The sequence below is a fragment of the Chiloscyllium plagiosum genome, unplaced genomic scaffold, assembly GCF_037043375.1.
Source record: "Chiloscyllium plagiosum isolate Xiang-an unplaced genomic scaffold, Cpla_swu_hap1 HiC_scaffold_25, whole genome shotgun sequence".
NCBI lineage: Eukaryota > Metazoa > Chordata > Chondrichthyes > Orectolobiformes > Hemiscylliidae > Chiloscyllium > Chiloscyllium plagiosum.
This window is the reverse complement of record NW_028270163.1, coordinates 6,166,282-6,189,742: the sequence shown is the minus strand read 5'-3', so window position 1 is coordinate 6,189,742 and position 23,461 is coordinate 6,166,282. Positions and strand designations below refer to the sequence as shown.

The 23,461-nt window shown below is 45.7% G+C and overlaps 1 protein-coding gene across 1 annotated transcript; it reads left to right on the top strand.

Moving 5' to 3' along the window:
- Window positions 1-268: 268 nt before the first annotated feature.
- bsk146 (brain specific kinase 146) lies at window positions 269-22,863 on the top strand. The gene is made up of 4 exons (XM_043714369.2): window positions 269-465; window positions 4,737-4,967; window positions 16,970-17,172; window positions 21,425-22,863. The coding sequence occupies exons 2-4, from the start codon at window positions 4,799-4,801 to the stop codon at window positions 22,208-22,210; spliced, it is 1,158 nt and encodes a 385-aa protein (XP_043570304.1). The 5' UTR covers window positions 269-465; window positions 4,737-4,798; the 3' UTR covers window positions 22,211-22,863.
- Window positions 22,864-23,461: the final 598 nt, after the last annotated feature.

The window sequence follows — 23,461 nt, the reverse complement described above, 5'->3', positions numbered from 1 at the left end:
CAACTCAACTGGACTGTGATTGGCGAACATTATTTGCGTATCTATGTTTTCATTGGCAGCGACTGTAATATCTCATGTATGATTGGTGGCTGGCACGACCCCTTGCCTTTGATTGGATGTTGAAGGCTGTGGGTGGGACCTGCTGTCAGCCGGCTGATCTCGGTCCCTTTAAATGTCCCTCAACTGAAAGCAGGAGAATGAGAGGGCGATTGCTGTAAGGACAATCTGAGGAGGAGGGAGGGAGGGAGGGATGGTGGTCTGAATACATCTAATGAGCAGCAGTTTCATCTGTGGGAGAGGGAGGAAAAAAAACACCATCACAAGGTACTGATAAAGACGAGAAGAACAAGCACTCCCAAACAAAGGAGCAAGTCAATGCTAGCATCAGAAGCTGCTGCAGGCACAACTAATTCCATCCTTGCCCTCTATCTGGGCTGCACTGTGGCCAGGTATCCCAGCACGAAGGTGAGGCAACTGTACAGCAATAGAAAGAACACTGGTTTTGTTTTCTGCATCAAACAATAGAAACGCAAAAAGAGAACACGTGAGCTCTGGAACATATTTATTTGCTATGATTGTTTATCGAATAAGAAGGAATGAAATATAATCTACAATAGGAATATTGTGCGTTCTCTTAACATTAGAAGCTATAAACGTATATTATTGTATATCTGTAACAACGCTGCATGTGCCTATATTGTTACTTACATATGTATGCATATAGTATACACAAACAGTGAGGTGATTGCAATGAACAATGAAAGGGTGCTAGCTAGAGGAATGGCAATAGCTTCATGCCCATGTATTGGATGCAGTGCAGAATGAGAGTGCCAGGCTAATGCTGGCATGAATGCAGCTGGCTAGTCAACAGGACAGGGGTTTCAGGCAATCCAGCTGATGCCTGTCTGACCTCACCCAGTGCATTGTGCCACTGCGGTTTGTGAAGAATTCAGAGGCGTATGTCTTTTCTCTAAACACTTGCACAGTAACTTTAAAGCAGTATTTCTTTTTTTTTGTTTTGTTTAACGTGTACAGAGTGCCACATAACCTCCAGAGCTGGAAAAAAATGTATAATTTTCCCCTTTCTCTAAACGCAGCGTTTCAAATGCATCACAGGGACCAAGTGATGGGAGCGGGTTCAACGGGAAGGCTGTTTTTATTATCTGGAGAAAGAAACAAGGTTGTTGTTATGGCTGTGACTCGGGGGAGTCCGAAAGACAGGTGTTGGATACTTGTTTTGCGATCAGAAATATTGCGATTTTACACAAACAAACCTGCAGTGTTAGAATTTTCTTTGCAGCTGGTGCGTTTGCGATGTTTTGTATCAAGTAACCGTGTTTGTATGGATAGTTCAGTTGGTGTCTGCTGAAATAGTAATTAGAGTGGGTGAGAATTACAGGGAGCCTTTAGTCTCAGACACCCACTACAGTGCAGCAGTGGTCACCCGTTCACTGCTGTCTGCGAAAGTTTGAGAATATATACAAAGCTGGTTTCCACCACCACTAGCTTTTTTTTAAAATTAAGGATACCTGACACTGGTATCCGACGTTATATTTTGTGCAAAGCCTAACAGAGAATCTCCCGAATAGTCCAGTTTAGTTGCTGCTACATGTTGGCTTTGATGTGTCCGTTTTTGTTTGTTTTATTATCGACCTGCTCCTAGTCTCTGTGACTATTTTCAGCTGATCCTGTCTATTCGCTCTCATTGCAATCTCGCTAGCTCAGGCAAGTTAATGAATATTAAACAGCCTCAGTTCTAATCAGTGATCAGCAAGGGACTTGAACCTTCCAGATCTCTTTTATTTGCATAATGAGCAAAAAAAAAGCCAGAGAAATCAGATGGGCAAAATTCCCCCTTTCAGGGTGAATTGTTCTGGCTGGAGGAAGCAGATTCGATAATAACTTTGAAGAGAATTAAGAAATATTTGACGGGGTAATTGTGACAGGGCAGTGAGAGGGAACTGATTGGTTAGCTCTTCCCAACAGCTAGCACACCACGATGGGTCGAACAATCTGCGTTGCATCATTCTCTGTACAGTACCCAGCCTACCTGCACAACGCAAAGATGTCCCAAATTGTATTATTTCGTTAACCGGTGCATCAATATTGTTTAACTAAACGAGACGCCATAAATTGTCTGCTTTCATAAATTCCTTCACCCTGTAGTGCCTCTAAAGCTGCCTCTGAATATGTTCTGCACATTGAATTTTGAACAGCAAAAGGCCATTTTGCCTCCACGCAATTTTAATGGGAATTTGCAGTGTCGGTGCAATCAGTTGGATTAATATTCAGGGCTGCAAAGCAGCTTTATTTACAAGGAGACGTTTCAATATTCTTAAAAGGTGCTGGTTTAGGGCAATGTGGGGCGTGCCGCATCTCGCAGTCTGGTCACGCAATATTGGCGATGGACAGAAACCGGAGGAGATGGAGATGTAAACAGTCAAACAAAGCGAGGGGAGTGACGGGGGCTATTGCTGGTGATGGAAAGGTAGAGAGAGAGAGAAAACAAACAAGTGAAGACGGGTGGAATTAAAGGCAAGAAAAAAAAAGTCGAGACAGCAAACAGTTTAAAAAGGCACGAGTGGGAACAGATGAGGATAGATTTGGAGAATAGGAAGAGAAGATACTGAAGAGAGAATAATGGACAGAGAAAGAGAACAGTCCTTTTTGTTTTCAGATTGGCAATTCCGAGGAAACCGTCTCTCTGTATCCATATACAACCTTTCACCGTGATTTAAAGAACACAAATTCCAGTTAAAATCTAGACCTGCTCAGTGACTGCGCTTACCCAGCATTGAAGATCTCTCTGTAAACTGACAAAATGAGAGATCATTTTTCTCACAACATCATCAGCCAGGGACCATGTCATTTCAGCTCCCTACAACCCTCTGTATGTGGTAAACAAACTTCACAGAAAGGCAACCAAAACAATACGATGGCTTAAACTCAGGGCTCCCCATTTTCTGCAATTGCAATAAATTGTTATTACAGCAATGGTGAGTGGGCCTGGTCACTGTGAGGAAATAAAGATGCTTCCCCTTGCCATTGGCACTGCCCCTGGCAACTGGTTAATCTTCACACGGTTCGTTGGGGCGTCCTAGCCGAACCCTTCTTTTCTCATTTGGATTGAAATCAGCTGCAGGCTAATTTCAGTGAGCACCCTCAGCATGAACCATGTGGCCACTGTGTGTTTATTGAGTCTCAGACAAAAACAGTGATCTTGGGGACTGAGTTTCAATCACTCAGACCCTGGGTTGACTACGAGTCAAGAGTGAATGTGCCCTTGCTGCCTTGGAACTGCACTGTGTACTGATCCCGTAGATCATGCCAAGGGAACAAAATAGCACCGTGGGAGATGCTCTCTGTTGGATTAACATTAAAATGTCCCATGGCTATATTCAAAGAGCAGGGATCTTTCCATGGTGTCATAGCCAATATTAACAATAGCACTAAAAACAGATCATTTTGTCTTTTGCTATTTGGTGGAATCATTCTGTGCACAGCTGAGTTGATACATTTATCTAGACATGACTACAATTCAAAAATTGCCAAATGTTTATAAATACATTTGGAACCACCCTTCCCATTATGAAATAATGCATGATGTTATTGTAATGATTAGAACCAGGTGGATCTTATTGACTATGAGATCCTTGATTGGGGTTAACCTGAGCTAATCAGAGAGCCCTGGCTAACAGGGACTCAGAGATCCAGAGTCTTCTCACTTCAGGGGACTAACATGAGGGTGATGTGGACAGGCTGGCTGAGTGGACCAATGCAATATAATGGGCAGCACGGTGGCTCAGTGATTAGCATTGCTTCCTCATGGCACCAGGGAGCCAGGTTCAATTCCAGCCTTGGGCAACTGTCTATGTGGAGTTTGCACATTCTCCCCGTGTCTGCGTGGGTTTCCTCCGGGTGCTCCGGTTTCCTCCCACAATCCAAAGATGTGCAGGTCAGATGAATTGGCCATGCTAAATTGCCCATAGTGTCAGGTGCATTAGTCGATGATAAATATAGGGTAGGGGAATGGGTCTGGGTGGGTTACTCTTCAGATGGTCTGTGTGGACTTGTAGGGCTGAAGGGCCTGTCTCCATACTGTAGGGAATCTAACCTAATCTAATCGACTCTGAGCTGGCTGGTCACTTGGTGATGAGATACTAGCCTCTGTGCAGTTATTTTAATTATTTAAATGAAAATTCTTTCCCTTTACACATTTGAAGCATTTCAGGTTGCATGCAAAAAGAGTATAACGGTAATCATGGCTAAACCATGTCTTAGAAAATAAATTAGGGACAGTATTAGATCCAAGTAGGAAATGTATAAAATTGTCAATAAAATCAGCAAGTCTGAAATTTCCAAGCAACATGGAAACTGACTGTAAAAGCTTCTATAAATATGCGAAAAGGCACTTGGTACTCCATGTAGGAGTGAGATAAGAAAGAAAATTCACTCAAAGGGTAGTGAACCTGTGGAAGCTTCCACCACAGAGGATGTGCAGGCCAAGTCACTGAATCTATTCAAGAAAGAGGTAATGGAAATAGCAGTGTTAAAGAGAGAAAATCACCTAGTGCAGCCCAATGAATGACTGTCCTCACAGGGAGGCACAGTGATGAATAAGCAGCCCAGGAAGGATCATTGTTAGGTGTTTTAGATTGACAATTGTGGCTTTGAATGGAGTGATGGGAGTGTTGGTTTTAGATGTGTTGACAATGCTTTATTTGTTTTCACTGTAGAGGGTAAGATTGGAATTCAGAACTGGAGTTGACTACGATCCAGGTTGGATCTGATAACAGCCATGAATTCTTCACTGATGACCCGAGGAGCCAGTGATGTTCTGGAGGAACTCCAACTGCTCACAGCTCAGAACCTGGAGAGGTTGGAGGTGAATAAATACTACGAGGTGATTAGAGAGCTGGGGAAAGGCACCTATGGCAAGGTTGACCTGGTTATCCATAAGGTCAGAGGTAAGTAGCAATTGCCACCACACACTTTCTCAATGAGTACTCAGACACTTGGGACTGCATTGAAACATTCTCTTCCTTTATGCTGGCATCCAACATGGGCGAAGCAACCTATGCCACCCATTGCCTGTTATTGATGATCTCCGATAGCTCCCCACACTATCTAGCTACCTCTTCTTTACATAAGAATTCTCATGCCCCCATGTTTAAAATCCTTCTTGATCTCAATTTTGTTCTGTTTCTGAACCGTCCCCAAGCTCCAAGGGCCTCTGAGGGCAAAGTGATCTGACCTTCCAGACACTTCCCCCCAATATTAGCCACATTGGTCATGCCACAGCTATCCCAGTACTGAGGTTTCCTCTCTACCTCCCTCATGTCCTTAAAGAGAAAATACTTGGACTTGCACCACACCTTTCACAATATCCCAAAGCAACTAACAGCCAATTAAGCTTTTGGAAATAGCGTCTTTGTTGTCCCTACAGGAAGCGCAGGAGCCGGTTTGCATACACAATAACAAATCGACAATGACCATAAAACTCTGTCTTTCTAACACTGGTTGAGGTTTGACCATTTAACTCTGATTCCACTTCTTAGAAATAGTACTGAAATGTTTTACATCCACCTTGGGGGGCATGGTTTCATCTCTTAAGGAGAGATCAACATCACTGACACTACAGCATCCCCTCAATGCTGTAACAGACTAACAAACTACCTTGTGGTTTGGTAATCTCTGGAGTGAGACTTGAACCCACAGACTTCCAGGTAAGAGTGCTCCCAATTGAGCCACATTGACATTTATGACCCATTTCAGATTCCACCTCCTTGACCAAGCTTTGGTCACCTCTCCTATTCTCTCCTTCATTGGCTTGGTCTCCATTTCGTCTGATTATGTTTTTGTGAATCGTCTTGGGAGCCATTTATTGCATTACAATGGAATATAAATATAAGATGTTATTGTTATCAGTTGTAATACAAAGCTTCTTCCACAAAATCCTGACTAATGTTTGACTTTACTTCATATCCAATTAAATAATGGCATACTTCAAGCTAGGCATAACAGTCTATTGCAAAACAGAAGCCTCTCTGTGTTGCCCTGGCAACATGCAATGTAAAAGCCTAAAGCTGAGAAACAAGCCCTACTACTGGAGCGACGTTCACATAATCCTTGTGGCTGCTTTGATTCAGATTGTTGAGTTCATGGAGAGCAGCACTCAGCGCTGACTCATTTGTGTTGCTATCATTAGCTACATTTACTTCAGTGGCCACCAGAGAACTTTTTCATAGCTTGTGGGGAGCACTGGCAAGTTCAGCATTTATTACCCTAATAGCCATTGAAGTCCAACTTGAGTGGCTTGTATTAGAGGACAGTCAAGCACAAATCACATGACGGTACATCTGAAGTCAAGCATAGGCCAGACTGGATAAGGACAGCAAATTTCCTTCCCGAAAGAATATTAATGATCCAAATAGGTTTTTACAACAATTTACTAGTTTCATGATCATCACTGTCTCTTCCAGGTGAATGTAGTTAACTGAATTTAAATTGCACAGTTGCAGTGGTGTCATTCAGACTCATGTTTCTCGATCATTAATCTAGACATCTGGGTCACGATAACAGTAACATGACCAATATGCGATCAGACACCTATAGAGAGGAGATCTTCATTGGTTACTGTTTCACTGGGAGCCAATTCCTTGAGGTGACTAGACTGCATTTTAACTCGGTAAAAACAATGACTACAGATGCTGGAAACCAGATTCTGGATCAGTGGTGCTGGAAGAGCACAGCAATTCAGGCAGCATCCGAGGACAGGCAAAATTTTGCCCGAGACGTCGATCTTGCCTGTCCTCGGATGCTGCCTGAATTGCTGTGCTCTTCCAGCACCACTGATCCAGAATGCATTTTAACTACACCATCCACAGTCTCTCAATAAGTTACACCTGACTAGTTTGGATCAGGACTTCTGATCGAGAGGTGTTTATATATAGAAGGAAATTGCCGAACCTACAAAGCAGCACCATTGCTGTTTGAAAAAAAAACTTTGTTTGCCTTCAGGAAGTCCTAAAATGCATTACAGTCAATAAAGTACTTTTGAAGTGTAGTTATTATCAGGAAAATGACAATCAATTTGCACACAAGTCACTGCCACTGGGGGAAAAAAGTCCTGAAATTCCCTTCCTAAAAGTACTGCAGGTGTCCCTATATTCCAAGGACTGTAGCAGTTCAAAACAACAGATCACTACCATCTTCTCAAGCACAATTATGAACAATAAATGATGGCTTAGGCAGGAATTCCCACAGCTCATGAAATTCCAACTTGAATAAGTCAAAGGAACTGATAATGTCTTAGTGATGTTGATTCAGAGATTATCTTGGCCAGACCTCACTGCTCTTAAATGCATATCCTTTATATCCACTCAAGAGGGTTGGCTGAGGAGGGACAGGGACAGTGTTGCTCTCTTCAGTACTGCCTTGGCATCTCAGTCCACAGCTCATCCTCAAGTCACTGGAATAGGACTTGAACCCAAAAACTCTTGACTCAGCAGTAAATGTGCTATTAGCTGAGTCAAGGCCGTACCTACTGAGAGAGAACGCTGGTCCCCATGAGATGTTGAAACAGAGACATTACCTATTGAAGGAGCAAATTACTGCAGATGCTGGAGATGACAATGGGTCAGGTAGCCTCCACGGAGAGAAAGCAAGCTAACGTTTGGAGTCTAGATGACTCTTCATTGGCCATTGAAACTGTGGCACAGATTGTCATCCAGCACTGGTCAAGATTCTGGGTTCCAGTTGGCTCAGATATTTGAAGGTTGAAATACCGCTACACCACAATTTCTGATGAAGCACCTTCTCTGCACACTGACAGTTCAAAGTAAGTCTTAAAAACCTCTTAATACAAACTGAAGATCAGAGCATTCTTACATTCTGGATACCAACTATTCCTCTATCAATCTAATGAAATCTCAGAACGATTGACTGATGTTTATGGAATCTTGCTTTGTGCAAGGTGGCTGCCATATTGGTTAATACATCACTGCACTTGTTGTTGTTTGAAGCACCCTTGGTATGGCGTAGGGTGCTATCTGGTTTATTTATTTAGAGCAGTGTACTTTCTCTTCTGATGTTGGGTGTGACCTTGTCTGGGTGTGGTGGCGCAATTTTCAGTCCTTTCCGTAAGAACACAAACTCAACATCAATGTGACAGCTGACGTGCTCAAACATAGCTGGCAGTTTTGGAATTAGAAGCCTGTCAAAAGGCCACACCTTGGGTGGAGAGAGACACAGCTATTCTGGGCAATTTGTTGTTCAGTAGGAATTTAATTAATTAGCATTCTATAAGGACCTGACAATGGAGCTATTGATTGTTTGGAAGTGCCTGCATGCATGGGTGTTTGTGCATGCCCAAGTTGTTGCCTTTTACTGACATTTATAGTTCGCGTGTGCATGTATATGCAAGTTTTTGTTTCAGCTCGGAGTTGTCTTGATACTTAAAGCCAGTGGGGAATGCACATGGGGGGAGTCCTCTCTGTCCAATTTGGAAACAAAATAGCTTGCATTTATATTGCACCTTTTCTTGACCCCAAAACTAATGGAATGCTTTCTTGAACTGTAGTGGTGTTGGAAACTTGGCATTAATTGCACAGCAAGTCCCCACAAACAGGCCATGATAATAACCAAGTGACACCAGGGAGACTGCTACTGCTCTTGTTTGTGAGCAGGGAATCTTTTACATCCTTCCGAGAGGACAGTTGGGGCTTCAATTTAACATCCTCATCCAAAAAGCAGAGCAACCCCAACTCACTCAGCGCAACAGGGAAGTATCAACCTTGGCTTTATGCTCAAGTCTTTATCATTGCAACTTGAATCCACAACCCTATGCTTCAGAGGTAATAATGTGCTCCAGTTTATTCCCTCACTGTTGGCACATCCTTCATTTGCTCAAATTCTTTGATCCTTGGGTGCAGGGAGCCAGTCATAAAAATGTGCAAAGTGCACACTGATACTCCTGTGTAATATAGCCTGTGCTAGCTGTATCGGACTGGACTCACCCTGAGAGTGGAAGAGAGTCATCCTCATCTCCAAGGAATTGCCAATGATGATGATGATGACCCATAGTCTCCGTAATAATGTGCTTGATATTAAAGTAACTTATACCTAGTTGCTATCAGATAATAAACTCTATCATTTCTTTAATTCTCTAGATCGAGCAGGAGCTGCACATCCCTACCAGGAAAGGGGATAGGGACATAACTCAACTGGAGACCTCATACAATATGACGAGCAGTGGTGAGGATTGATCTTAAAACACTGGGCATCATTAGATATCAATATGCTGGACAGCTCAGCAAAGCTAGTTCCATATAACAATGTTTCAGACTAGGTATCATTAGTGTTCAAACAAAGCATTTTATCATGTACAGGATAGATTAATGTACTTACAATATTTCTGGATTAGCTATCTAGAGATACCTAGTCTGAAACATTGTTATATGGAACCAGCTTTGCTGAGCTGTCCAGCATATTGATATCTAATGATGCCCAGTGTTTTAAGATCAATCCTCACCACTGCTCGTCATATTGTATGAGGTCTCCAGTTGAGTTATGTCCCTATCCCCTTTCCTGGTAGGGATGTGCAGCTCCTGCTCGATCTAGAGAATTAAAGAAATGATAGAGTTTATTATCTGATAGCAACTAGGTATAAGTTACTTTAATATCAAGCACATTATTACGGAGACTATGGGTCATCATCATCATCATTGGCCATTCCTTGGAGACTCTCTTCCACTCTCAGGGTGAGTCCAGTCTGATACAGCTAGCACAGGCTGTATTACACATGGGCCAGGAAGGCACGGGTGGGGCGTTGATATGACAGCACACTCCTTCCACTGTTTTCACCTGGCAGCTGCTTTTTCCCCTGATGACTAGTCTCGAGATGCTCAACGCCTTCCCGGAATGCAACTCCTCCACGTTGGACAGATTTGGGCCAGTGGTTCCCAGCTGTTGGTCTTATTTATGCAAGATCCTGCGATGTTCTCCCCCGAGGTTTTATAACATCATCATAACAGATGGCGCCGATGGGCTTCTGCAGTTTTAACTATTGTCGACCTTTACACCCTTTTACAAAACCCAGTCTGCTTTTTGTAGCAATTTCTGTCTTATGAGAGCTTAACTGGTCCAGTCAATGTGAAATCAAATCCTACCAAACCAGTTTCAAAAGAAATTAAAAATGGCGTCAAAGTTGGCTTTTACTAAGAATCTAATTGGATAGCTAATGCCATTTCGGGAAGGAAGCCCACTATCCTTCTCCATGCATTTTCAATCAAAGTGATTGATTCAGAACGACCCTCTGAAAGACCCAGCAAACCATTCAGCCTTATTTTGAGGTTGGCTGATAATTCAGTTTGGAAAAAGTCAAAGTGTGTTGCTGGAAAAGCACAGCAGGTCAGGCAGCATCCAATAATTAAGTTTCGCGAGTCATGTCCATTTTCTGACAACAAGCATCCCTTTGTAAAAAATGAAATGGCCAGCACCAGCAATCCGGAATAGTCAAGAAAAATCCAGCATGGCAATAAAGAGAAATCATTTTCATACAACAAAATCTGGAAAGTAGTCTGAAAGAGTGATGGACGTAAACTCAACAGAAACTTGCAGGAGAGAATTGAAGGAAAAAATGCAGTGATGGAGGCAAGAGTGGGTGGAGTGGGACTGAATGGACACCACTTTGAAAGAGTCTACACATCTTTGATTGGCTTCTTATTGTGCAGTAGGATTCTAAATTCTAATGGGCTAAAGCTCTGCAGCCTACAATAGGAGCTAGATTATAGTAATCCGTTAGCATACAGTGCTGACAAAAGTTCATTTTCAGGCAAATCCCATTGTCAAACAAAGAGATTTTGATAGGGTGCCTTAATTTGAAAGTAAGATAACTAGAATGATTCAACAGTGAGAGTTCAATTTGCATCAAAAACTGAAGGGAGGACTTAGCATCAGTGAGTCTATAAATGAATGAGGAGGCATGGAATGAATAAGTCAACACCAACCACTTTTCTCAGTGTAAATCCCGTGTTGTTCCTTTCAGTTCACGCCAAGACTATGTCATCTGTGGAGAGAGAAATGGTTGATGTCTCAAGTCTGAAATGACTGCTTCAGGATTTCCGACTAAACCTGCATTTTCTGTTTCTATTCCTGAAGCATTTGGTTGCCAACTCTGGTTGCAATGCATTCCTGGAGATTACATCACTTGCCTTCTCACGAATCCACCCAGTGGCTTTTCTGTCATCTTTAATAGTGTTAGAATCAATTACAAAATAGGTGTTCAGTGAAAATTGAGAAAGCCACATACTCTTCTGGAGTTTTATGATGGATCTTTTTCTTGAGGTTGTCATGGAGATTGATCATTGATTCCTGGAAGCTTGGACACCAAATACCAGCTTTAATAACAGTCCTGAAACTATAAAGCAATTTTGGTAACCTTCTTCAGATTCCTAGAATCCCTACAGTGTGGAAACAGGCCCTTCCGCCCAACAACTCCACACTGACCCTACAAAGAGTAGCCCACCCCAATATCCAATATTTACCCCTGATTAATGCACCTAACACATCCCTGAACATTATGGGCAGTTTAGCATGGCCACTTCACCTAACCTGCACATCTTTGGATTGTGGGAGGAAACCCACACAGACACGGGTAAAATGTGCAAACTCCACACAGCCCGACGTTAGAATCGAACCCAGGTCCCTGGTAATGTGAGGTAGCAGTGCTAACCACTGAGCCACCGTACCACTCCAACAAGCTATCTGCACAAGTGGCAGTGGTGGGATTAAATACTTGAATCCATCCAGTGAAGTAGTGGATGTATTTGTATCTGATACTGTTCCAGGGTTACAGACTATATCCAACCCTATCAATTCAACACTGGATCGTTCAGACATTGCACTGGAACTGTGCAATCGCATCTTGTACCCAGCAAGGTCCTATTGGATAGTGAGCTCCCTCAAATGGCAGTAAGAGGTACCACAGCTTTTCTGTGCCTAGCACTGCTTGATCCAATGATCTGTACTCCACGCATAGAGACCAACGCAAGTTGGGAGCACAGCTCAGGTCTCCCGTCCAGTGAGACTTGTGCTTGAGAGAAAACTCGCATTGTTAACCCAACCCATCCCATAATCAAATGTCTCTGTGGTCTCTCCAGCTATCCTTGTAACTCCACCCAGCTCTACAACAGTCTAAGACCTTTGACCTCCTGTAAATCTGGCCTCTGGCAGATCTTCACTTGCATTATCCCATTAGCAGCTGTATCTTTATTGTGTAGACTTTGAACTTTAGAATCCTCTCCTACCTCTACATAAGTCTCTCTTCCTTTAAGACACCATTAAAATTTCTCTCTCTGGCCAAGCTTCTGCGCATGTATCTCAATTTCTTTTTGGTTTAATGTCAACATTTGTTTGATTATGTTTTTCTATACCCATATGGGTAGTTTTGGGTACATATTTCTTGTTATTTGTGGTGTGATTGCTAAGCCTATAAACAAATGATAGGCAGAGAAAATCAACTAGTCCATCAAGCCTACTGCACAGCCTATAAAGACTATTGGGTCTGACAACATTAAGAGGCATGCTGCAGAACCAGCTGTATCACTTGCAAGCTGTTGAGGTATGCTACAGTACTGATATTAACCCCACAATATCAAAAAGAACCCAAGGATGCCCTTTCCACAAAGAGCAGGACAAATCCAACCCAGCCAATTAATGCCCCTCAGTGTACTCCCCATGCCTGGAGTCATTGACAGTGCTATCAAGCAGCACTGACTCAGCCATAACCTGCTCAGTGATGCCTAATTTGGGTTTCATATAGAACAGTACAGCACAATACAGGCCCTTCGGCCCACGATGTTGTGCTGAGCATTAATCTTAATCTAAGATCAGCCTAACCTACACACACCCAAATTTACAGCTGTCCATGTGCTTGTCCAGCAGTTGCTTCAATGTCCCTAATATCTCTGTCTCTACTACCACCATTGACAGTACACTCCAAGCACCCACCTCTCTCTGCATACAGAGCCTACCTCTGACATCTCTCCAATACCTTCGTCCAATCACCGTAAAATCATGACCCCTTGTGACAGCCATTTCTGCCCTGGGGAAAAGTCTCTGGCTATCTACTCTAGCTCTGCCTCTCATTACCTTGTACACTTCTGTCAAGTCACCTGTCTTCTTGCTTCTCTCCAGTGTGAAAAGCCCAAGCTCACTCAACCCCTCTTCATTAGACATGTCCTCCAATCCAGGCAGCATCCTGGTAAATCTCCTCTGCACCCTCTCTAAAGCATCTACATACTGCCTCTAATGAGGCGACCAGAACTGGATACAGTATTCCAAGTGTGATCTAACCAGGGTTTAATAGAGCTGCAGTAAAACCTCAGGGCTCTTAAACTCAGACCCTCTGCTAATGAAAGCCAAAACACCATACACCTTCTTAACAATCCTATCCTTATGGGGTGGCATGGTGGCTCAGTGGTTAGCACTGCTACCTCACAGCACCAGGTTCCCAGGTATGATTCCAGCCTCGGGCGACTGTCTGTGTGGAGTATGCACATTCTCCCCGTGTCTGCGTGGGTTTCCTCCAGGTGCTCTGGTTTCCTCCCACAGTCCAAAGATGTGTAGGTCAGGTAAATTGGCCATGCTAAATTGCCCGTAGTGTTAGGTGCATTAGTCAGAGGGAAATGGGTCTGGGTGAGTTACTCTTCGGAGGATCGGTGTGGACTGATTGGGCCAAAGGACCTGTTTCCACACTGTAGGGAATCTAATCTAATCAACTTGGATGGCATCTTTGAGGGATCCATGTACGTAGACCCCAAGATCCACTGTTCCTCCACACTGCCAAGTATCCTGTCTTTAACCCTGTATTCAGCATTCAAATTTGACCTTCCAAAATGAATCACTTCACATTTATCCAGGTTGAACGCCATCTGCCACTTCTCAGCCCAGCTCTGCATCCTGTCAATGTCTTGTTGTACCCTGCAACAGCCCTCGACCCCATCTACAACACCACCAGCCTTTGTGTCATCAGCAAACTTATTAACTCACCCTTTCACTTCTTCATCCAAGCCATTTATGAAAACTACAACGAGCAGAGGCCCAAGAACAGATCCCTGTGGGACACCACTGGTCACCGACCTCCAGGAGGAGTAATTTTCATCCACTACCACTCACGGTCTTCTTGCGGACAGCCCATTCTGTATACAGACAACAACATTTCCCTGTATCCCATACCTCCTAACTTTCTGAATGAGCCTACCCTGGGGGACCTTATCAAATGCCTTGCTGTAATCCTTACACACCACATCCACTGCTCGACCTCTGTCAATCTATCTCGTCACATCCTCAAAGAAGTCAATAAGGCTTGTGAGGCATGAACTGCCCCTCACAAAGCCAGGACCTCTCAATTTCTGACCTTATTATAGTCTTGGTGCAAACATGGACAAAAGAGTTGAATTCCAGAGGTGAGATGAGAGTGACTGCATTTGACATCAATGGCTTTTGACCGAATAAGGCATCAAGGAGACCCAAGTAAAGCTGGACTTAATGGGAATCAGGGGGAAATTGTCTGCTGGTTGGGGTTACATCTCTCTCAAAGGAAGATGGTCTTGGATGTTGGAGATTAACCATATCAGCTCCTGGACATCTCTGCTAGAATTTCTCAGAATAGTGTCCTGGGCCCAAGTATTTTCAATCGGTTCATCAGCGATCTTCCCTCCATCATAAAAGTCAGAAGTGGGGATCTTTGCTGATGATTGGACAAGGTTAGACACTGTTTGTGACTTGTCAAATACTGAAGCAGTCTGTGCAGTAAAATTCAGAGAACATTCAGACTTGACTGAATGAACATGTCCCCACAGTCAATGGACCCTCTCTGACAAGAGAAAATCTAACTCTGGTCTCTTGTCATTCAGCCTAAAAGCTCCACTCTCAACCCCCTGGGAGTTACAATTAACCAGAAACCGAATTGGGTCAGCCATGTAAGCACCATGGCTACAACAGCAGATCAGAGGCTGAGAACCTTTTTTGGAAACTAACTTTGCAAATCTCAAAGCCTGTTGACAAGACCCAACTCAGGAGTGTGATGGAATGCTCTCCACTTTCCTTGATGAGCTCAGCTCCAATAATACCGTGGAAACTCAACAGCATCAAGGAGAGAGCAGCCCCATTTCACTTGCACCCTTGTTTTAAAAAATTCTCAAGGTCAGGTTCGTAGGAGAGTAGTCTGACACAGAACAAACGACCAAGAGGCGAGACTGCTAGAATATGGGCATTTTATTCCCCGCAGCGTCGCACAACGGGTCTGGCTTATACTCACTCTACATGTTACAAAAACTGGGAGCCGTCAGTTCTCGTAGAGCGGTTGCCAACAACCCACGCTCGGCGGTTAAACGTAACCCCGGAGCAGACTCACCGAACTGGAGACTTTTCCGGCTGATATACTCTTTTCCAGATATAAACATTCATGTGAACAGCAGAAAAACACATTCCATTCTGGTTACATACAGATAAGAAGATTCACACGGGACTAAGCAACACCTCCATTCCGGTTAGATTCACACATGTATTGGGACATAATTTTTAACCGTTTCACCACATTCCACTGCTTGGAATTTTACACCACAACCCTATTCACCACTTCAAATATTCACTCTCTGCATCACTGATGCACACTGCCTGCAGGTGTGATGTCTACAAGGTGCACCAGAGTTCCTTTTTAACTAATTCTCAGCTAACGTCTGGAAGGACCAGATACACAAACACTGACAAGATCCCCTCTAAGCTACATACCATCTTGACTTGGAACCTTGTTCCGTATCTTCCCTTTTGTCAAAGTCAAGGAAGTCCCTTCTCAACAGCACTGTGGCTGTCCCAACACGCACGAATTGTAACTGTTCATGAAGGCAGTTCACCACCGTGCTTTCCAGGGCAATTAGGGGTGGGTAATAAATGCAGGCCCAGCCATTGATGTTCAGAGAAATGAGCACAAGAAATTGGCCCACTAACAGATAAGCAAGAAGAATAAATAGACTGGCTTCTCAACTGGCTCAGGCCTTAAGGTAGAGCTGGTCAGTAATGTTCCAAAATTGATCCTTGATATGTACAAGTTGACTTCAGTTAAGTTGTTCAATAGTTGGCTTTGGAGTGCTTGAATTGTAGAGGGCAAACTGGAGTAGCTCTTCATTACTATCTCCTGAGGACAGCACAGGACTGTGCCATTTACCTACTTTTGAATGCCCTTCTCAGGAATGTCACCGGAAGTCACCATAAGAGAGTATACGACTGAGCTCTCAGAGGGTGGATGACACCAGTGCTGTGATGTGATTTGATTACCTCTTAATCAGAGTGCCAGCCCTCTGCTGTAGGAGACAGTAAGCCATACTGGGCATAGAGGGATGGAGCTAATGGGGGTCTAATGATGGTGCAACTCTAAGAACACTGTTTTATCGTGTTTACTGATTCCTCTCCCCCCCACCCTTTAGGGAGTTTGTTGTTTCTTTAGCATGCCACTTTGAGTGGGGAAGGAGAATATAATAGTGGATGTGAGAGTAGATAAGTGGTGAACATTATGACCAGTATTCAACATTATGTGCCCTGCCCTAGTTTCTTGAGAAAAGTTCTGAAATATAAATGGAATGATGCTTGACACTATCTCTGAGCGCCTGATTATCAGGTGGGTCAAGCAGGTATAATCTGACTGTCACATTGGTTATTTGAATTAAACAGGAGGTAACAACTTGGCAAACTGAAATGAGAAAAGAGACTTGCATTTATAGAGAGTATTCAATGCTCACGTGTTTAGATTCCCATTTCCCACCCCTCCCTCCCATCTCCCCAGCAAATATTCATCAAAATTTGTACAAAACCAACATAACTTCAAACGGGAGGCCAGGGTTCCTCAGATTGAATAGCCATCAGTCAGTCAGTGAATAAAATAATTCATTTTATTTCCTTCTCACTTCAGGTACCAAAATGGCCTTGAAGTTCCTGAGGAAGAAGACCACCAAACTGAAGAGCTTCCTCAGAGAGTACAGCATCTCCCTGTATCTCTCAGCCTCACCTTTCATCATTGATATGTTTGGGATCGCTTTTGAAACAGATGAATATTATGTGTTCGCCCAGGAATACGCAACTGCGGGAGACCTGTTTGATATCATTCCTCCACAGGTACACAACATCTTAAACAGCAAAAAGATGTCAAATACTATTGTCCTTGACTCTATGCTCTCTAAGTTCCTCTTCTTCTGACCATTAGTTTGTTTTCCTTTGCTCAAGGTGCAATCTTTTATCAAATCAGGAACGAACTTTAGTGCCTGAGGGTTGTCTTTAGAAAGGGCTTTTCTTTAGAATACGATAAAATGGATAGCCATTTCTTGAAAGCAGTTATCTTGTTCACTTAAGTTTGAAGATATGTAATGTTACCCGCGGTCTCCAATCATATATCCCTCTCATCCCTTATTCTGAAGTCCTCTTACTCTTGAAATCAATCATTTATTGTCACGTGTATTCACTATAAAGAAAAGGGAATTGTGTGTGCCATCCTCATGCACAGCACCATTCGTACTAATGGAAAATAAATTCAAAACTAAAGAAAGGTAACTTAAAGAGAGTCCAACTTCTCCTTCTCACCTGCTACAGTCGCACTCTGGGCCACACCAGCCCACACCATGTCACTGCTACAGTCCCCCTCTGGGCCACATCAGGCCACACCATGTCACTGCTATAGTCCCACTCTGGGCCACATCAGGCCACACCATGTCACTGCTACAGTCCCCCTCTGGGTCACATCAGGCCACACCATGTCACTGCTACAACCCCCTCTGGGCCACATCAGGCCACACCATGTCACTGCTACAGTCCCCCTCTGGGCCACATCAGGCCACACCATGTCACTCCTACAGTGCCTCCTCTGGGCCACACCAGGCCACACCATGTCACTGCTACAGTCCCCCTCTGGGCCACACCATGTCACTGCTACAGTCCCCCTCTGGGCCACACCAGGCCACACCATGTCACTGTTACAGTCCCACTCTGGGCCACACCGTGTCACTGCCACAGTCCCTCTCTGGCCCACACCAGGCCACACCCCATGTCATTGCTACAGTCCCCCTCTGGGTCACATCAGGCCACACCATGTCACTGCTACAACCCCCTCTGGGCCACACCATGTCACTGCTACAGTCCCCCTCTGGGCCACACCAGCCCACACTGTGTCACTGCTACAGTCCCCCTCTGGGCCACACCAGCCCACACCATGTCACTGCTACAGTCCCACTCTGGGCCACACCAGGCCACACCATGTCACTGTTACAGTCCCACTCTGGGCCACACCGTGTCACTGCCACAGTCCCTCTCTGGCCCACACCAGGCCACACCCCATGTCATTGCTACAGTCCCACTCTGGGCCACACCATGTCACTGCTACGGTCCCCCTCTGGGCCACACTATGTCACTGTTACAGTCCCACTCTGGGCCACACTATGTCACTGTTACAGTCCCACTCTGGGCCACACCATGTCACTGTTACAGTCCCTCTCTGGGCCACACCATGTCACTGCTACAGTCCCACTCTGGGCCACACCAGCACACACCATGTCACTGCTACAGTCCCACTCTGGGCCACATCAGGCCACACCATGTCACTGCTACAGTCCCCCTCTGGGTCACATCAGGCCACACCATGTCACTGCTACAACCCCCTCTGGGCCACATCAGGCCACACCATGTCACTGCTACAGTCCCCCTCTGGGCCACATCAGGCCACACCATGTCACTCCTACAGTGCCTCCTCTGGGCCACACCAGGCCACACCATGTCACTGCTACAGTCCCCCTCTGGGCCACACCATGTCACTGCTACAGTCCCCCTCTGGGCCACACCAGCCCACACCATGTCACTGTTACAGTCCCACTCTGGGCCACACCAGCCCACACCATGTCACTGCTACAGTCCCACTCTGGGCCACACCATGTCACTGCTACAGTCCCAATCTGGGCCACACCAGCCCACACCATGTCACTGTTACAGTCCCACTCTGGGCCACACCATGTCACTGCTACAGTCCCAATCTGGGCCACACCAGCCCACACCATGTCACTGTTACAGTCCCACTCTGGGCCACACCAGCCCACACCATGTCACTGCTACAGTCCCACTCTGGGCCACACCAGCCCACACCATGTCACTGCTACAACCCCCTCTGGGCCACACCATGTCACTGCTACAACCCCCTCTGGGCCACACCATGTCACTGCTACAGTCCCCCTCTGGGCCACATCAGGCCACACCATGTCACTCCTACAGTCCCCCTCTGGGCCACACCATGTCACTGCTACAGTCCCAATCTGGGCCACACCAGCCCACACCATGTCACTGTTACAGTCCCACTCTGGGCCACACCAGCCCACACCATGTCACTGCTACAGTCCCACTCTGGGCCACACCAGCCCACACCATGTCACTGCTACAGTCCCACTCTGGGCCACACCATGTCACTGCTACAGTCCCACTCTGGGCCACACCATGTCACTGCTACAGTTCCGCTCTGAGTTACACCAGCACACACCATGTCAACTGCTACTGTTCCCCTCCGGGCCACACCATGTCACTGCTACAGTCTCCCTCTGGGCCACACCAGCCCACACCATGTCACTGCTACAGTCCCACTCTGGGCCACACCAGGCCACACCATGTCACTGTTACAGTCCCACTCTGGGCCACACCGTGTCACTGCCACAGTCCCTCTCTGGCCCACACCAGGCCACACCCCATGTCATTGCTACAGTCCCACTCTGGGCCACACCATGTCACTGCTACGGTCCCCCTCTGGGCCACACTATGTCACTGTTACAGTCCCACTCTGGGCCACACTATGTCACTGTTACAGTCCCACTCTGGGCCACACCATGTCACTGTTACAGTCCCTCTCTGGGCCACACCATGTCACTGCTACAGTCCCACTCTGGGCCACACCAGCACACACCATGTCACTGCTACAGTCCCACTCTGGGCCACACCAGGCCACACCCCATGTCACTCCTACAGTCCCCCTCTGGGCCACACCAGTCCACACCATGTCACTGCTACAGTCCCACTCTGGGCCACACCATGTCACTGCTACAGTCCCCCTCTGGGCCACACCAGTCCACACCATGTCACTGCTACAGTCCCCCTCTGGGCCACCCACTCTGGGCCACACCATGTCACTGCTACAGTCCCACTCTGGGCCACACCAGCACACACCATGTCACTGTTACAGTCCCACTCTGGGCCACACCAGGCCACACCATGTCACTGCTACAGTCCCCCTCTGGGCCACACCAGCACACACCATGTCACTGTTACAGTCCCACTCTGGGTTACACCAGCACACACCATGTCACTGTTATAGTCCCACTCTGGGTCACACCAGGCCACACCATGTCACAGCTACAGTACCACTCTGGGCCACATCAGGCCACACCATGTCACTGCTACAGTCCCACTCTGGGCCACACCAGCACACACCATGTCACTGTTACAGTCCCTCTCTGGGCGACACCAGGCCACACCCCATGTCACTCCTACAGTCCCCCTCTGGGCCACACCAGTCCACACCATGTCACTCCTACAGTCCCCCTCTGGGCCACACCAGTCCACACCATGCTGCTGCCTGGTTACCCCACCAGGTTACACTAGCCCACGTCATTCTGCAGCCAGGGGCCCATTCCATGTGCAAGCAAGGGTCCTGCTCCAGGCTTTAAAGGCCGGCTGACTCTGTAGCCACGCAGCCTCTGAAGACATCCTGTGGTCTTGAAAAGTGCTGTATAGTTGCAAGATTTCTCTTTCTGACAGAAACTCGTGCAGCTCAGGTAATCCTTCTTCATCTTGAAGCCAAGAAGCCATCTCTAACCTGCTATTCAGCTCAGAGTACCTGACGTTGTCGCCAAACTCAGTCACTAAGTCCCAGAGTGCATCCTCTCAGCCTCTCAGCAGGCACTATGTCTCTTGCAGCCTACCCAAAGGATGGCAGATTCACTGGCCTGTCCCTATTACTGAACTACACGTCGTCTGTCTCATTTTCCTTTAGTTTGCAGGCCTCCATCCCATTATGACTGAGGCTTCGATTTTCCAATCTATTACCCTAACTTTTGGAATGGATCATTTGAATTTTCTTAATTTGAGGTCCTCTTCCATTATCCCTTGTTTGAAAGTCCCCTGTTCTATCAATATGCAGGTTCAAGTCTGTCCTTCCCAAAAATAACCCAGTTTTCAGAAATTCCCATTCCACCATCTCTGCATTCAAGGTCCTCAATCTCAATATCTTTTGGGTCGGGGGATTGAAGTTAGGATTGAAGTATTTCATCTTATTGTGTCTGAAGTTATATGTGGTTACCAAAGAGGTTAATATTGGAAACTTGTGTTTCTTGTTCTCTCTAAGGTTGGCCTTCCTGAACAGATTGCCAAGCGCTGTGTGCACCAAGTTGCCTTAGCACTGGACTATCTGCACAGCAGGAAGCTGGTACACCGCGATATCAAACCAGAGAACATCCTCATCTTTGATAAGGAGTGCCGCAAAGTTAAACTGTCTGACTTTGGGATGACTCGTCGGGCTGGCACACCTGTCAAACGGGTGAGTGGCACCATCCCTTACACTGCCCCGGAGCTCTGTGATGCCTCCAAACATGAGGGCTTCTCAGTGGAATACAGCATTGATGTCTGGGCTTTTGGGGTCCTACTCTTCTGCATGCTGACGGGAAACTTCCCCTGGGAGAAAGCCCTCCTGTCAGACTCTTTCTATGATGAGTTTGTGAGATGGCAGAAGCGTCGAGGTGCCAATGTGCCATCCCAATGGAGGCGATTCACTGACGACGCTCTCCGCATGTTCCGGAAACTGCTGCCTGTTGAACCGGAGAGGAGGTGCTCTGTCAAGGAGATCTTCAGGTACCTGAGCTACCGATGGATGCTGGACACAGATTGTAGCAATAACATTGCTGATGTGAGCTCTTCCTCTGAAGAAGATCTGGTGGCCAGGATGAAGCAACAGAGCTTATCCCCTGTCTGCACCATTGCCAAGAGCAGCGTTTCCATGGAAACACCATCCTCACGCTTCTCCTCCATGACAACATCAAGCTCCCTCTCATCCAACAGCAGCTATGAGCGAGCAACAAGGGAGAGCAGCAACACCAGAATTCTGGTGGCCACGCCAATTGAAATCTGCGTTTAGATTACACAGTCTGTGTCCCAGGATGTGGATGGCTTGAACCATGATAGGAAAGCACATGTTAAAGAATAACACTTATTATGGAAGGAATGCTACTTCAGAAGTCAACACGATCCTCCAGCTGGGCTCAGACTCAGGCTTCCAATGGGGCTTTGTGTCAAACACAGCTCTTCAGAGCTTTCACCCTAAGCTGATTCTTATCCAGTTGTGACTGAGTTGCTTTGTGTCTTTGGGTCAGTCAAGTTGAGAGATGTCACGAGAAGCCCTTGGCCCAACCCTAACACTTTTAAAGCAATATGCTCAATTTGTGTTGATTCCATGGGTGACAACAAGAGAGGTGGCAGAATAACTGTCCAAATCTCAAATGGACATGACTGCAGCAAGGATCTTTACCGCTTAGGCTCAGCTCCTACGCAATGATCCTTCTTTACATTCTGCAAGAGGCAAGGATGTTGCCCAGTGATCAAATCTGAGGCAGCTCCTACTGTTCAAGTGACTTTCTTCTTAAGGGCTGGTCAGTGTTCACCAGGAGGATGGCTCAGTCAGCACAAGTCTTCACTATTTACACTGACCTTTCACTAATGTGACTGTCACTTCCTGTAAGAGATCATGCTAATCCATTCTTGGTTTTTTTTAAAATAAAAATGTTAACACGAGCAATTTTCTCACTTCACAGTCTTCACCCTCCACCCTCCTTGGCACAGCCAGCATGTTAAGCTGCTAAATTTCCTAATATCTCATTTAATAAGACTGAATTTACAAGACCATGAGGTTAACATGTATTAAGCAAAAAAAAATAACATTTTGAGGTAATTGCTCGAACTTAAGGAGGCAAGAGATCAATTAATTCAGTCGAACAATCTCGAGCAAAGGCTCTTGTGGCAAGTTAAATATAATTATTATGCTAATTTAATTAAGTGATGAGACTTGAAGGCATCTAAGCCACTTAAACCTCCCTAAATGTCTGTCTGTTTCCTTTGTTGCAGTGTAGTCCAGATGAGCCAAAGGGTCTGTTTCTGTGTTGTAGATTCTGTGTTTCTCTCCTGCACCACTGCACACTTGAGAAGACTCATTACTGCATTTTCTGTCCTTCTGTGTTTCACTGTGATCCTGACAGTGATGCCTGAACAGGACTGGTACTGCAGTGTAGCTGCCTACCATGCCATTTATTGCTTTATCACTTACAGTCCGGTGGGCTCACTTACAATTGGTCAGCCAGCTCACAGATCGATGAGGAGCTAATCTTGGAGACAG